Source organism: Cherax quadricarinatus, chromosome 3 (genome assembly GCF_038502225.1).
Source record: "Cherax quadricarinatus isolate ZL_2023a chromosome 3, ASM3850222v1, whole genome shotgun sequence".
NCBI classification, from domain to species: Eukaryota; Metazoa; Arthropoda; class Malacostraca; order Decapoda; family Parastacidae; genus Cherax; species Cherax quadricarinatus.
The window spans coordinates 28,344,511-28,358,331 of record NC_091294.1 but is presented as its reverse complement, the minus strand read 5'-3'; the positions used below and the strand labels follow the sequence as shown (position 1 = coordinate 28,358,331).

Sequence of the window (13,821 nt, the reverse complement as noted above, 5' to 3'; positions counted from 1 at the left end):
AAGGCCTTTGACACAGTTCCCCACAAGAGATTAGTGCAGAAGCTGGAGGATCAGGCACACGTAAAAGGAAGGGCACTGCAATGGATAAGGGAATACCTGACAGGGAGGCAGCAACGAGTCATGGTACGTGAAGAGGTATCACAGTGGGCGCCTGTTACGAGCGGGGTCCCACAGGGGTCAGTCCTAGGACCTGTGCTGTTCTTGGTATATGTGAACGATATAACAGAAGGGATAGACTCAAAAGTGTCCTTGTTTGCAGATGATGTGAAGTTAATGAGAAGAATCAAATCGGATGAGGATCAGGCAGGACTACAAAGAGACCTGGACAGGCTGCAAGCCTGGTCCAGCAACTGGCTCCTTGAGTTTAACCCTGCCAAATGCAAAGTCATGAAGATTGGGGAAGGGCAAAGAAGACCGCAGACACAATATAGTTTAGATGGCCAAAGACTGCAAACCTCACTCAAGGAAAAAGATCTGGGTGTGAGTATAACACCGAGCATATCTCCTGAGGCGCACATAAATCAGATAACTGCTGCAGCATACGGGCGCCTGGCAAACCTACGGATAGCGTTCCGATACCTCAGTAAGGAGTCGTTCAAGACACTGTATACCATTTACGTCAGGCCCATACTGGAGTATGCAGCACCAGTTTGGAATCCACACCTAGTCAAGCACGTCAAGAAATTAGAGAAAGTGCAAAGGTTTGCAACAAGACTAGTCCCAGAGCTACGGGGATTGTCCTACGAAGAAAGGTTGAGGGAAATCGGCCTGACGACACTGGAGGCCAGGAGGGTCAGGGGAGACATGATAACGACATATAAAATACTGCGCGGAATAGACAAGGTGGACAAAGACAGGATGTTCCAGAGATGGGACACAGACACAAGAGGTCACAATTGGAAGTTGAAGACTCAGATGAATCGAAGGGATGTTAGGAAGTATTTCTTCAGTCATAGAGTAGTCAAGTCGTGGAATAGTCTAGAAAGTGAAGTAGTGGAGGCGGGAACCATACATAGTTTTAAGGCGAGGTATGATAAAGCTCATGGAGCAGGGAGAGAGAGGACCTAGTAGCAATCAGTGAAGAGGCGGGGCCAGGAGCTATGACTCGACCCCTGCAACCACAAATAGGTGAGTACAAATAGGTGAGTACACACACACACACACATACACACACACACACAAACATACACACACACACACACACACACACACACACACACACACACACACACACACACATACACACACACACACACACACACACACACACACACACACATACACACACACACACACACACACACACACACACACACACACACACACACACACACATACACACACACACACACACACACACACACACACACACACACACACACACACACACACACACACACAACACACACACACACACATACACACACACACACACACACACACACACACACACACACACACACACACACACACACACACACACACACACACACACACACACACACACACACACACACACACACACACACACACACACACACATACACACACACACACACACACCGAGGTATTAAAAGCTTCATTTCATTTCCCACCTCCAGTCATTTTATTTATATGGAATTAAAAGATAGAAGAGAAGGAAAAAAGTGAGATGGAGTACCACCACAGTGCAGCACCACCACAGTGCAGCACCACCACAGTGCAGCACCACCACAGTGCAGCACCACCACAGTGCAGCACCACCACAGTGCAGCACCAGTACCACAGTATAGCACCACTGCTACCGCACAGCACTACCACCACTTCCACGACAGTGCAGCACCACCACAACCGTGCATCATCGATACCATAGTGCAGCACTACAATAACCGTGAAGCATCACCACCACCACAGTTCAGCACCATCACAACCATGAAGCACCATCACAACCATGAAGCATCACTACCACCTCAGTGCAGCAGCAGCACCACCACCACCGTACAGCAGCACCACCATCTCAGTGCAGCACCACCACCACCACCGTGCAGCAGAACCGCCACCACTGTGTAGCAACACTACCACCACTGTGTAGCACCATCACCACGGTGGAACACCATAACCACTACCGTGCTGCACTACACCACAGTGCAGCAGCACTGTGGTGCAGTGGTATACGGGTTATTGGTCTATAGTTCGAAACTATGGACCTGTCACCTGCCTCGTAAATAGGTATTACATTTGCCATTTTCCATTTATCAGGCACTATGCTAATTTGTAGTGATATGTTGAAAAGATTAGCTAAGCTCCTCTTTACATTCCTTTAACACCCTTGCAAACAGTTCATCAGGGCCTGGGGATTTGTTAGGTTGTAGTTTCTCTATTTGTCTGAGGACCATGTCACTAGTTACTGCAATCGTGCATAGTTTATTATCGTCCTGTTCTACATAATCTATTATTTCTGGCATTTCGCTAGTATCTTCCTGAGTAAAAACTGAGAGGAAGTAAGTATTGAAGAGTTCACACGTTTCCTTATCACTGTCAGTGATTTGACCAGAGTTACTCCTAAGTGGGCCTATCTTGTCCCTAATCTTACTTCTGCATACTTGAAAGAACCCTTTTGGGTTAGTCTTCGAATCCCTTGCAACTTTAGCGACATAATCCCTTTATGTATTTCCTATTCCTTTTTTATTTATCTCTTTAATTGAATATATTGATTTCTTAACCCCTCTTTTGATACGCCTATATATGCCTCTCTTTTGACCAGTGAGATATTTTAATCTGTTGTTTTTCAATTTGGGATCATTTTTGTTAGATCTAATTTCCCTACTCTGGACAAAACTCGTTTGGGCAGCTAGCACTATGCTCTGAAACACGTCATATTGGCGACGAGCCCTACCTACCTGACCCATAGGAAGGTCATCCCAATTTAGCCCACATAGGAAATTTTTCAGTCCCATGAAGTCGGCCAAGCGGAAAGCTGGGACAGCGACTTGATTGCAGTTATCTGGGTAATTCCATGATATACTGAAACTGAATGATTTGTGATCCCTTTTCCCTAGCTCATCATTAACCTCAAGATTATTAATTAGTGATTCTTTGTTAACAAGAACCAAGTCAAGCAGATTGTTTCCTCTAGTTGGTTCTGTCACAAACTGTTATAAAAAGCAGTCCTGATTCATATAAAAAAAAGTCACTAGACTCAAGATTTCCTGTTACATTGTTCCAATCTATTTGTCTAAAGTTAAAATCTCGCATTATCACAACATTTTCATATCTAGATGCCTTATGAATTTCGTCCCATAACAGCTTACTGCACTCCCTATGAAGGTTTGGGGGCCTATAAATCACACCCAAAATTAATTTGTCACGTCCCTCGAGAAACTGTAGCCAAACAGATTCTGTGTTCGATGTTTCTAATCTTATATCATGTCTAAGACAACATTTTAAATTTTCTCTGACATACATCGCCACTCCACCACCCTTCCTGTTAACCCTATCAGTGTGGAATAGTTTATAACCCTATATGTTACATTCAGAAGGCATTTCTCTATCTTTCAAGTTGAATCAGGTCTCTCTTACAGCAATAATATCTATATTAACTGCACTTGCAAGTAATCTTAGCTCATCTACCTTATTTATTAGACTCCTACTATTTGTATAGTAAACCTTAAGGGAGCTAGTCACTCGTTGCCCTCTACTATCTCTCTTTGTTTGTTGATCAATTGCTTTGCCTTTACTAGCAACTTTATTTTAAATATTGTCTTTTAAACATATCCTTGGGGTATCCTGGTAATATCTGCTGTTTTCAACCCTAATGCCTGATTGTTTCCCACAAACAACCTTACCTCTATAATCTATCAGTTTAAATTTCTACACAAGTCATGAATTACCCTCTCAATCAAATTGGCTAATGCAACCACTCCAACCCCAGAGAGATGAACCCAATCCCTTGCATACATATCATGCTTGCCATAGAATTTGTCCCAGTTGTCAATGAATGGCATTGCAAATTCCTTGCAGTACCTGTCCAGTCAGCAATTTATACCAATTGCCCTAGACATCCATTTATTGCCCACTTCCCTTCTAGGCAAGATGCTACATATGATTGGGATCCTTCCCTTAGACCTGACAACTTCTAAGGTTGACCTGTACTTATCCAGCAGCTCCTGCATCCTGCCCTTCCTGATGTCATTTTCACCAGCATTAAGACAGATAATGGGTTTGTTCCCATTACCTGACATATTATCCAACCTGCTGACTGTCACCAGCACTAGCTCCTGGGAGGCACACCCTCTGTCTGACCTTATTATCACTGTTACAAAAACCACGGTCCATATATCTTACCTGAGAATCTCCTACAATTAGAATAATCTTATCTTGATTAGCAGGAGAATCAGTGGTACTTTTAACCTCACTAACCACTGAAATACACTCGTCCTGGAGAACAGAGAATCGATTTCCTACCTTTACATCTTCTCCATTAACCTTACTTATTCTCCTTCTTCCTGAATTGTGAACCACTTGGCACTTAAACCGGCTGCAATTCTTTAGCTCACTGCTGGTATCCTATTCTTCACCAGCTCCCACCATCTAACACTCACTCCCAAACCCATCTAGGCGCAGCTTCAACCTCTTATTTTCCTCCTGAAGAAGTAGAACCTCCTTCTTCAACACTTTAACCTGAGATTCCAAAACACTACAGCAAGCCATGGTACTCAGTAACACCCCACGCTATTTCCCAGACAGCTTAGGACAGTAGCCACACGTGACCTCTGACCGCAGCGCACTTACGTGCAGATAAGGGTACTTACCACCGTGCAGGGAAGGGTACTTACCACTGTACAGGGGAAGGGTAGTTACCACCGTGAAGGGAAGGGTACTTACAACCGTTCAGAGAAGGGTACTTACCACCGTGCAGGGAAGGGTAAATGTTGAAGGTATTGTCGTGCAGCCAGGAAGTAACAGTCACGTGCTCCCTCACGTAGGAAGGTACGGCGCACCTCAGCACGGCAGTGTTGCCAGACATCACCAGTTGGTCGTACACCTGCACCTCGTACTCCCCCACCACAACTGTCAACACGTGCAAAAACATGTGTTAATTTATGTTCTTAAGGACTACTTATCGCTAGAAACACCAGTCTCCCACAACAGGATACACAACAATCCACAACTGCAGACCATACCAAGTTGGGGGTGGTATTGCAATCTATTACTCTAACCAATTATCTTGTATTAGCACCACTTGCTTTAGTGATGAATATGGAGAATACATTTTTGCTAATTTTACTGTAAAAAACCTTAAGACGCCTATAACAATCGGTGCCATTTACCGGATACCCCACACAAACATCCCAAATTTCAGTGAGAAATTAAAGGCACTAATAACAAAAAGACAAATGAATAAGCACCACCTTCTCTTAGCTGGAGACTTCAACATCAACCTTGGCCTACTAGATGATCAGCCTGTAACTGATTTCATCAACAATATGAACAACACACTTCTCATACCAACAATAACTAAACCAACCAGGCTCACTGAAACAAGTGCACCCTTAATAGACCACATATGGACCAATATACTAGCCCCCCTTAAATCAGGGATAATCACAGATAGCACTACAGACCACTACCCTACCTTCCTCTTGACAAACATTAGTAAACCACCACTTGAATACAACAAAGTTTCATTTAGACTCCATGATGAGGCCTCAATAAGGAAGTTCACAGCTGACCTAGAGACTGTTGACTGGCCTACAGAATTCTCCAAGGCCAATGGTATTGATGATTGGACAGACATTTTTCTTAACAAATTGCTTAGACTATACAACAAACATTGTCCTATAAAAACGAAACAGATCACAAAAAAACGGCTTGGTTGCCCATGGCTAACCAACACCATTCTGAAATCCATTGATAAGAAACACCAATATGAAAAGCAATATAGACAGGGCTTAATACACAAAGATGTTCTTAAACACTATTCATCAGTCCTCACCAAAGTAATAAAGAAAGCCAAACAACTATACTACTCCAGTAGATTCACTGACACAAGAGGAGACATAAAAATGACCTGGAAAACACTCTCTCAGATTCTAGGGACCCACAAACTGAAAAAAAACAAGAATATTGTCCTAACTAAACCTAATGAAACACCACTGCATCCCACTGACACAGCTAACAAGATAAACGACTTCTTCTCAACCATAGAATCTAATCTCGCCAATAAAATCCCATGTACCAATGCCCATGCCGGGGACTACCTAGATGGGAATTTCCCAAATTCCTTCTATCTTGCACCAACTGAGCCCACGGAAGCGAGTGGCCCATGTTCTCTCGCATGCTATCTCATTACTTTTTAACAAGTCACTAGAAACTAGCACCTTCCCGAAACTACTCAAGACGGCAAGGGTTACACCAATACATAAAGGTGGTGACCCTACAGATTTAAACAACTATAGGCCAATATCAAACTTACCAGTGTTATCCAAAATCTTTGAGAAACTCGTGCACAGGAGACTATATTCATTTATAACGGCACAAAACATACTCAACCCCTGCCAATTTGGATTCAGGAAAAATAAAAGCACTAACGATGCAATCATAAAAATGCTAGATCTGCTTTACACAGCATTGGAAAATAAGGAATATCCACTAGGATTTTTTATTTACCTAAGAAAAGCTTTTGACACAGTAGACCACGGCATCCTACTCCACAAACTTGACCATTATGGTATAAGAGGCCATGCGCTTGCATATTTCAAATCTTACCTTACTAATAGGTATCAGTATGTCACCATTAAAGACACAGCATCAACAACACGGCCACTTGATACTGGAGTTCCACAGGGAAGTGTCCTTGGTCCCCTGCTCTTCCTCATATACATCAATGATCTTCCAAACGTATCTCAACACCTGAACCCCATTCTCTTTGCTGACGACACGACTTATGTCATCTCTCACCCTAATCTTGCCACCCTCAATACCATTGTTAACGAGGAGCTGATCAAAATATCGACTTGGATGACAGCCAATACACTTACGCTTAACACTGACAAAACCTACTACATCATGTTTGGTAGCAGAGCAGGAGATGCGCAAATTAACATTAAGATCGACAACACTCTAATTGCCAGACATAATGAGGGCAAATTCCTAGGCCTATACCTCGACAACAACCTGAATTTCAGCACCCATATCCAACACATAACCAAAAAAGTATCCAAAACGGTTGGGATCCTCTCCAAGATACGATACAACGTGCCGCAAACTGCCCTTCTCACACTATACCATTCGCTTATATATCCATACCTCACCTATGCTATCTGTGCTTGGGGTTCAAGTGCAGCAACACACCTAAAGCCAATAATAACCCAACAAAAAGCCGAAGTAAGAATAATCACTAAATCCCATCCCAGGCAACACACTCCCCCACTCTTCATAGATCTAAACTTACTCCCTGTTCAGTACATCCACACTTACTACTGTGCAATCTACATCTACAGGACCTTAAATTCCAATATTAACCTTGACCTAAAACGCTTTCTTGATAGTTGTGACAGAACCCACAGGCATAACACCAGACACAAACATCTCTATGACATTCCCCGTGTCCGACTAAACCTTTACAAAAATTCAATGTATGTCAAAGGCCCTAAAATCTGGAACACCCTACCTGAGAACTCTAGAACTGCAGACACATTCATCACCTTCAAAACTACCATTAGAAAACATCTTATCTCCCTGATATACCCCATCAACTAACTACACGAATACCACCTGGTGGTTCACACTTACACTCACTCACCCATTTGACCATAAACAGAAATATCAATCTCAATCTTAAAATAATGAATCTTAACTAGTCATAAGTTGGCCTGTGATACTCCAATACTGAAACTATGTATTGTGCCAAAACAAAAGCATTCACATTGCTAAACTCACAAACTAGTATATAGTCACTTAGCCATAATACCAACTTACGTCATAATTTTGTAATATTTTAAACTTAAGATTTAATTTAAGTCTGACTTGACTTAAGAAATCGTAATGACACGATTGCAAATAAACCATACCCCCGGCCGGGATTGAACCCGCGGTCATAGAGTCTCAAAACTCCAGCCCGTCGCGCTAACCACTAGACCAGCTAGCCACAATAAGATTCATCCAACTAGGTATATTTCTACACCATAGGAAGGTTAGCACAGGCACCTCTGTGACCACAAATGCAAGTTTTTACAGACGAATCTCCAGCTAGCGTGGCCGTGACGAACTCTAGCTCAAGTCCCTTCACTGCCGTCAACATGACTTAAGAAATCGTAATGACACGATTGCAAATAAACCATACCCCCGGCCGGGATTGAACCCGCGATCATAGAGTCTCAAAACTCCAGCCCGTCGCGCTAACCACTAGACCAGCTAGCCACAATAAGATTCATCCAACTAGGTATATTTCTACACCATAGGAAGGTTAGCACAGGCACCTCTGTGACCACAAATGCAAGTTTTTACAGACGAATCTCCAGCTAGCGTGGCCGTGACGAACTCTAGCGGGTTCAATCCCGGCCGGGGGTATGGTTTATTTGCAATCGTGTCATTACGATTTCTTAAGTCATGTTGACGGCAGTGAAGGGACTTGAGCTAGAGTTCGTCACGGCCACGCTAGCTGGAGATTCGTCTGTAAAAACTTGCATTTGTGGTCACAGAGGTGCCTGTGCTAACCTTCCTATGGTGTAGAAATATACCTAGTTGGATGAATCTTATTGTGGCTAGCTGGTCTAGTGGTTAGCGCGACGGGCTGGAGTTTTGAGACTCTATGATCGCGGGTTCAATCCCGGCCGGGGGTATGGTTTATTTGCAATCGTGTCATTACGATTTCTTAAGTCATGTTGACGGCAGTGAAGGGACTTGAGCTAGAGTTCGTCACGGCCACGCTAGCTGGAGATTCGTCTGTAAAAACTTGCATTTGTGGTCACAGAGGTGCCTGTGCTAACCTTCCTATGGTGTAGAAATATACCTAGTTGGATGAATCTTATTGTGGCTAGCTGGTCTAGTGGTTAGCGCGACGGGCTGGAGTTTTGAGACTCTATGACCGCGGGTTCAATCCCGGCCGGGGGTATGGTTTAATTTAAGTCTGCCTGAAATGCCTAGCCATGCTAGGTGTTCTAGTGGTACACTCTGTAATTATTATTTTACTACATGTAAACCACACAATAACCAAATTCTGTAAACTCAGCATTGTAATCCTTATAGAGAATAAACTTATGAATTTGAATTTGAACAGCAGCCACAGCGTCTTAAGAGCATCTGTCTCCCACAACAGCTGTCACAGCGTTTTTAGAACACCTGTCTCCCACAACAGCTGTCACAGCGTTTTTAGAACACCTGTCTCCCACAATAGCTGTCACAGCGTCTTTAGAACACCTGTCTCCCACAACAGCTGTTAGAGCGTCACCTACCACAAGTGCGTTGTTGTCTCCACGAGAGGTGCACTGTTGTCTACCACAATAAGTGCACTGTTGTCTCCTACAACAAGTGCACCGTTGACTCCCACAACAAGTGCACTGTTCTCTCCCACAACAAGTGGACTGTCGTCTCTTACAACAAGTGCACTGTTGTCTCCTACAACAAGTGCACTGTTGTCTCCTACAACAAGTGCACTGTTGTCTCCCACGACAAGTGCACTGTTGTCTCCTGCAACAAGTGCACTATTGTTTCCTACAACAAGTGCACTGTTGTCTCCTTCAACAAGTGCACTGTTATCTCCTACAACAAGTGCACTGTTGTCTCCCACGACAAGTGCACTGTTGTCTCTTACAACAAGTGCACTGTTGTCTCCCACGACAAGTGCACTGTTGTTTCCTACAACAAGTGCACTGTTGTCTCCCACAATAAGTGCACTGTTGTCTCCTACAACAAGTGCACAGTTGTCTCTTACAACAGGTGCACTGTTGTCTCCCACGACAAGTGCACTGTTGTCTCTTACAACAAGTGTACTGTTGTCTCCCACGACAAGTGCACTGTTGTCTCCCACGACAAGTGCACTGCTGTCTCTTACAACAAGTGCACCGTTGTCTCCCACTACAAGTGCACTGCTGTCTCCCACGACAAGTGCACTGTTTCTTCCACGACAAGTGCACTGTTGTCTCCCACGACATGTGCACTGCTGTCTCCCACGACAAGTGCACTGTTGTCTCCCACGACAAGTGCACTGTTGTCTCCCACGACAAGTGTACTGCTGTCTCCCACGACAAGTGCACTGTTGTCTACCACGACAAGTGCACTGTTATCTCTTACAACAAGTGCACTGTTGTCTCCCACGACAAGTGCACTGTTGTCTCTTACAACAAGTGCACTTTTGTCTCCCACGACAAGTGTACTGTTGTCTCCCACGACAAGTGCACAGTTGTCTCTTACAACAAGTGCACTGTTGTCTCTTACAACAAGTGCACTGTTGTCTGCCACGACAAGTGCACTGTTGTCTCCCACGACAGGTGCACTGTTGTCTCCTACAACAAGTGCACTGTTGTCTCCCACAAGTTTGCACTGTTGTCTTCCACGACAAGTGCACTGTTTTCTCCCACGACAAGTGCACTGTTGTCTCCTGCAACAAGTGCACTATTGTTTCCTTCAACAAGTGCACTGTTGTCTCCTTCAACAAGTGCACTGTTATCTCCTACAACAAGTGCACTGTTGTCTCCCACGACAAGTGCACTGTTGTCTCTTACAACAAGTGCACTGTTGTCTCCCACGACAAGTGCACTGTTGTTTCCTACAACAAGTGCACTGTTGTCTCCCACAATAAGTGCACTGTTGTCTCCTACAACAGGTGCACTGTTGTCTCCCACGACAAGTGCACTGTTGTCTCTTACAACAAGTGCACTGTTGTCTCCCACGACAAGTGCACTGTTGTTTCCTACAACAAGTGCACTGTTGTCTCCCACAATAAGTGCACTGTTGTCTCCTACAACAAGTGCACTGTTGTCTACTACAACAAGTGCACTGTTGTCTCCTACAACAAGTGCACAATTGTCTCTTACAACAGGTGCACTGTTGTCTCCCACGACAAGTGCACTGTTGTCTCTTACAACAAGTGCACTGTTGTCTCCCACGACAAGTGCACTGTTGTCTCCCACGACAAGTGCACTGCTGTCTCTTACAACAAGTGCACCGTTGTCTCCCACTACAAGTGTACTGTTGTCTCCCACGACAAGTGCACTGTTGTCTCTTACAACAAGTGCACTGTTGTCGCCCACGACAAGTGCACTGCTGTCTCCCACGACAAGTGCACTGTTTCTTCCACGACAAGTGCACTGTTGTCTCCCACGACATGTGCACTGCTGTCTCCCACGACAAGTGCACTGCTGTCTCCCACGACAAGTGCACTGTTGTCTCCCACGACAAGTGTACTGCTGTCTCCGACGACAAGTGCACTGTTGTCTACCACGACAAGTGCACTGTTGTCTCCCACGACAAGTGTACTGTTGTCTCCCACGACAAATGCACTGTTATCTCTTACAACAAGTGCACTGTTGTCTCCCACGACAAGTGCACTGTTCTCTCTTACAACAAGTGCACTTTTGTCTCCCACGACAAGTGTACTGTTGTCTCCCACGACAAGTGCACAGTTGTCTCTTACAACAAGTGCACTGTTAGGTAAGACACATATGCAACAGTTAGGTATCTTTATTTCGAAACGTTTCGCCTACACAGTAGGCTTCTTCAGTCGAGTACAGAAAAGTTGATAGAAGCAGAAGATACTTGAAGACGATGTAATCAGTCCATCACCCTTAAAGTTTTGAGGTGGTCAGTCCCTCAGTCTGGAGAAGAGCATTGTTCCATAGTATGAAACAATATGATATTGTTTCATACTATGGAACAATGCTCTTCTCCAGACTGAGGGACTGACCACCTCAAAACTTTAAGGGTGATGGACTGATTACATCGTCTTCAAGTATCTTCTGCTTCTATCAACTTTTCTGTACTCGACTGAGGAAGCCTACTGTGTAGGCGAAACGTTTCCAAATAAAGATACCTAACTGTTGCATATGTGTCTTACCTAACAATCTGTCGGTATTTTATACCATTTTAATGTTCAACAAGTGCACTGTTGTCTCTTACAACAAGTGCACTGTTGTCTGCCACGACAAGTGCACTGTTGTCTCCCACGACAGGTGCACTGTTGTCTCCTACAACAAGTGCACTGTTGTCTCCCACAAGTTTGCACTGTTGTCTTCCACGACAAGTGCACTGTTGTCTCCCACGACAAGAGCACTGTTGTCTCTTACAACAAGTGCACCGTTGTCTCCCACGACAAGTGCACTGTTGTCTCCCACGACATGTGCACTGATGTCTCCCAAAACAAGTGCACTGTTGTTTCCCACACCAAGTGCACTGTTGTCTCCCACGACAAGTGCACTGTTGTCTCCCACGACAAGTGCACTGTTGTCTCCCACGACAGGTGCACTGTTTTCTCCCACGACAAGTGCACTGTTGTCTCCCATAACAAGTGAACCGTTGTCTCCCACAACAGGTGCACTGTTGTCTCCCACGACAAGTGCACTGTTGTCTCCCAGGACAAGTGCACTGTTGTCTCCCACGACAAGTGCACTGTTGTCTCCTGCAACAAGTGCACTATTGTTTCCTACAACAAGTGCACTGTTGTCTCCCATGACAGGTGCACTGTTGTCTCTTACAACAAGTGCACTGTTGTCTCCCACGACAAGTGCACTGTTGTTTCCTACAACAAGTGCACTGTTGTCTCCCACAATAAGTGCACTGTTGTCTCCTACAACAAGTGCACAGTTGTCTCTTACAACAGGTGCACTGTTGTCTCCCACGACAAGTGCACTGTTGTCTCTTACAACAAGTGCACTGTTGTCTCCCACGACAAGTGCACTGTTGTCTCCCACGACAAGTGCACTGCTGTCTCTTACAACAAGTGCACCGTTGTCTCCCACTACAAGTGCACTGCTGTCTCCCACGACAAGTGCACTGTTTCTTCCACGACAAGTGCACTGTTGTCTCCCACGACATGTGCACTGTTGTCTCCCTCGATAAGTGTACTGCTGTCTCCCACGACAAGTGCACTGTTGTCTACCACGACAAGTGCACTGTTATCTCTTACAACAAGTGCATTGTTGTCTCCCACGACAAGTGCACTGTTGTCTCTTACAACAAGTGCACTTTTGTCTCCCACGACAAGTGTACTGTTGTCTCCCACGACAAGTGCACAGTTGTCTCTTACAACAAGTGCACTGTTGTCTCTTACAACAAGTGCACTGTTGTCTGCCACGACAAGTGCACTGTTGTCTCCCACGACAGGTGCACTGTTGTCTCCTACAACAAGTGCACTGTTGTCTCCCACAAGTTTGCACTGTTGTCTTCCACGACAAGTGCACTGTTGTCTCCCACGACAAGTGCACTGTTGTCTCCTGCAACAAGTGCACTATTGTTTCCTTCAACAAGTGCACTGTTGTCTCCTTCAACAAGTGCACTGTTATCTCCTACAACAAGTGCACTGTTGTCTCCCACGACAAGTGCACTGTTGTCTCTTACAACAAGTGCACTGTTGTCTCCCACGACAAGTGCACTGTTGTTTCCTACAACAAGTGCACTGTTGTCTCCCACAATAAGTGCACTGTTGTCTCCTACAACAAGTGCACTGTTGTCTACTACAACAAGTGCACTGTTGTCTCCTACAACAAGTGCACAATTGTCTCTTACAACAGGTGCACTGTTGTCTCCCACGACAAGTGCACTGTTGTCTCTTACAACATGTGCACTGTTGTCTCCCACGACAAGTGCACTGTTGTCTCCCACGACAAGTGCACTGCTGTCTCTTAC

At 44.8% G+C, this 13,821-nt stretch overlaps 1 protein-coding gene across 2 annotated transcripts in view; it reads right to left on the bottom strand.

Annotated features, from left to right (window-relative positions):
• Positions 1-13,821, bottom strand: part of LOC128684071 (cell adhesion molecule Dscam2) — a 642,309-nt gene that overhangs the window by 582,226 nt on the left and 46,262 nt on the right. For both annotated transcript variants that reach the window (XM_070091014.1, XM_070091022.1), the window contains exon 3: positions 4,888-5,049. In XM_070091014.1, the coding sequence (XP_069947115.1) occupies positions 4,888-5,005 (118 nt within the window). In that variant the 5' untranslated portion in view covers positions 5,006-5,049. The remainder of the gene's footprint in view (positions 1-4,887; positions 5,050-13,821) is intronic.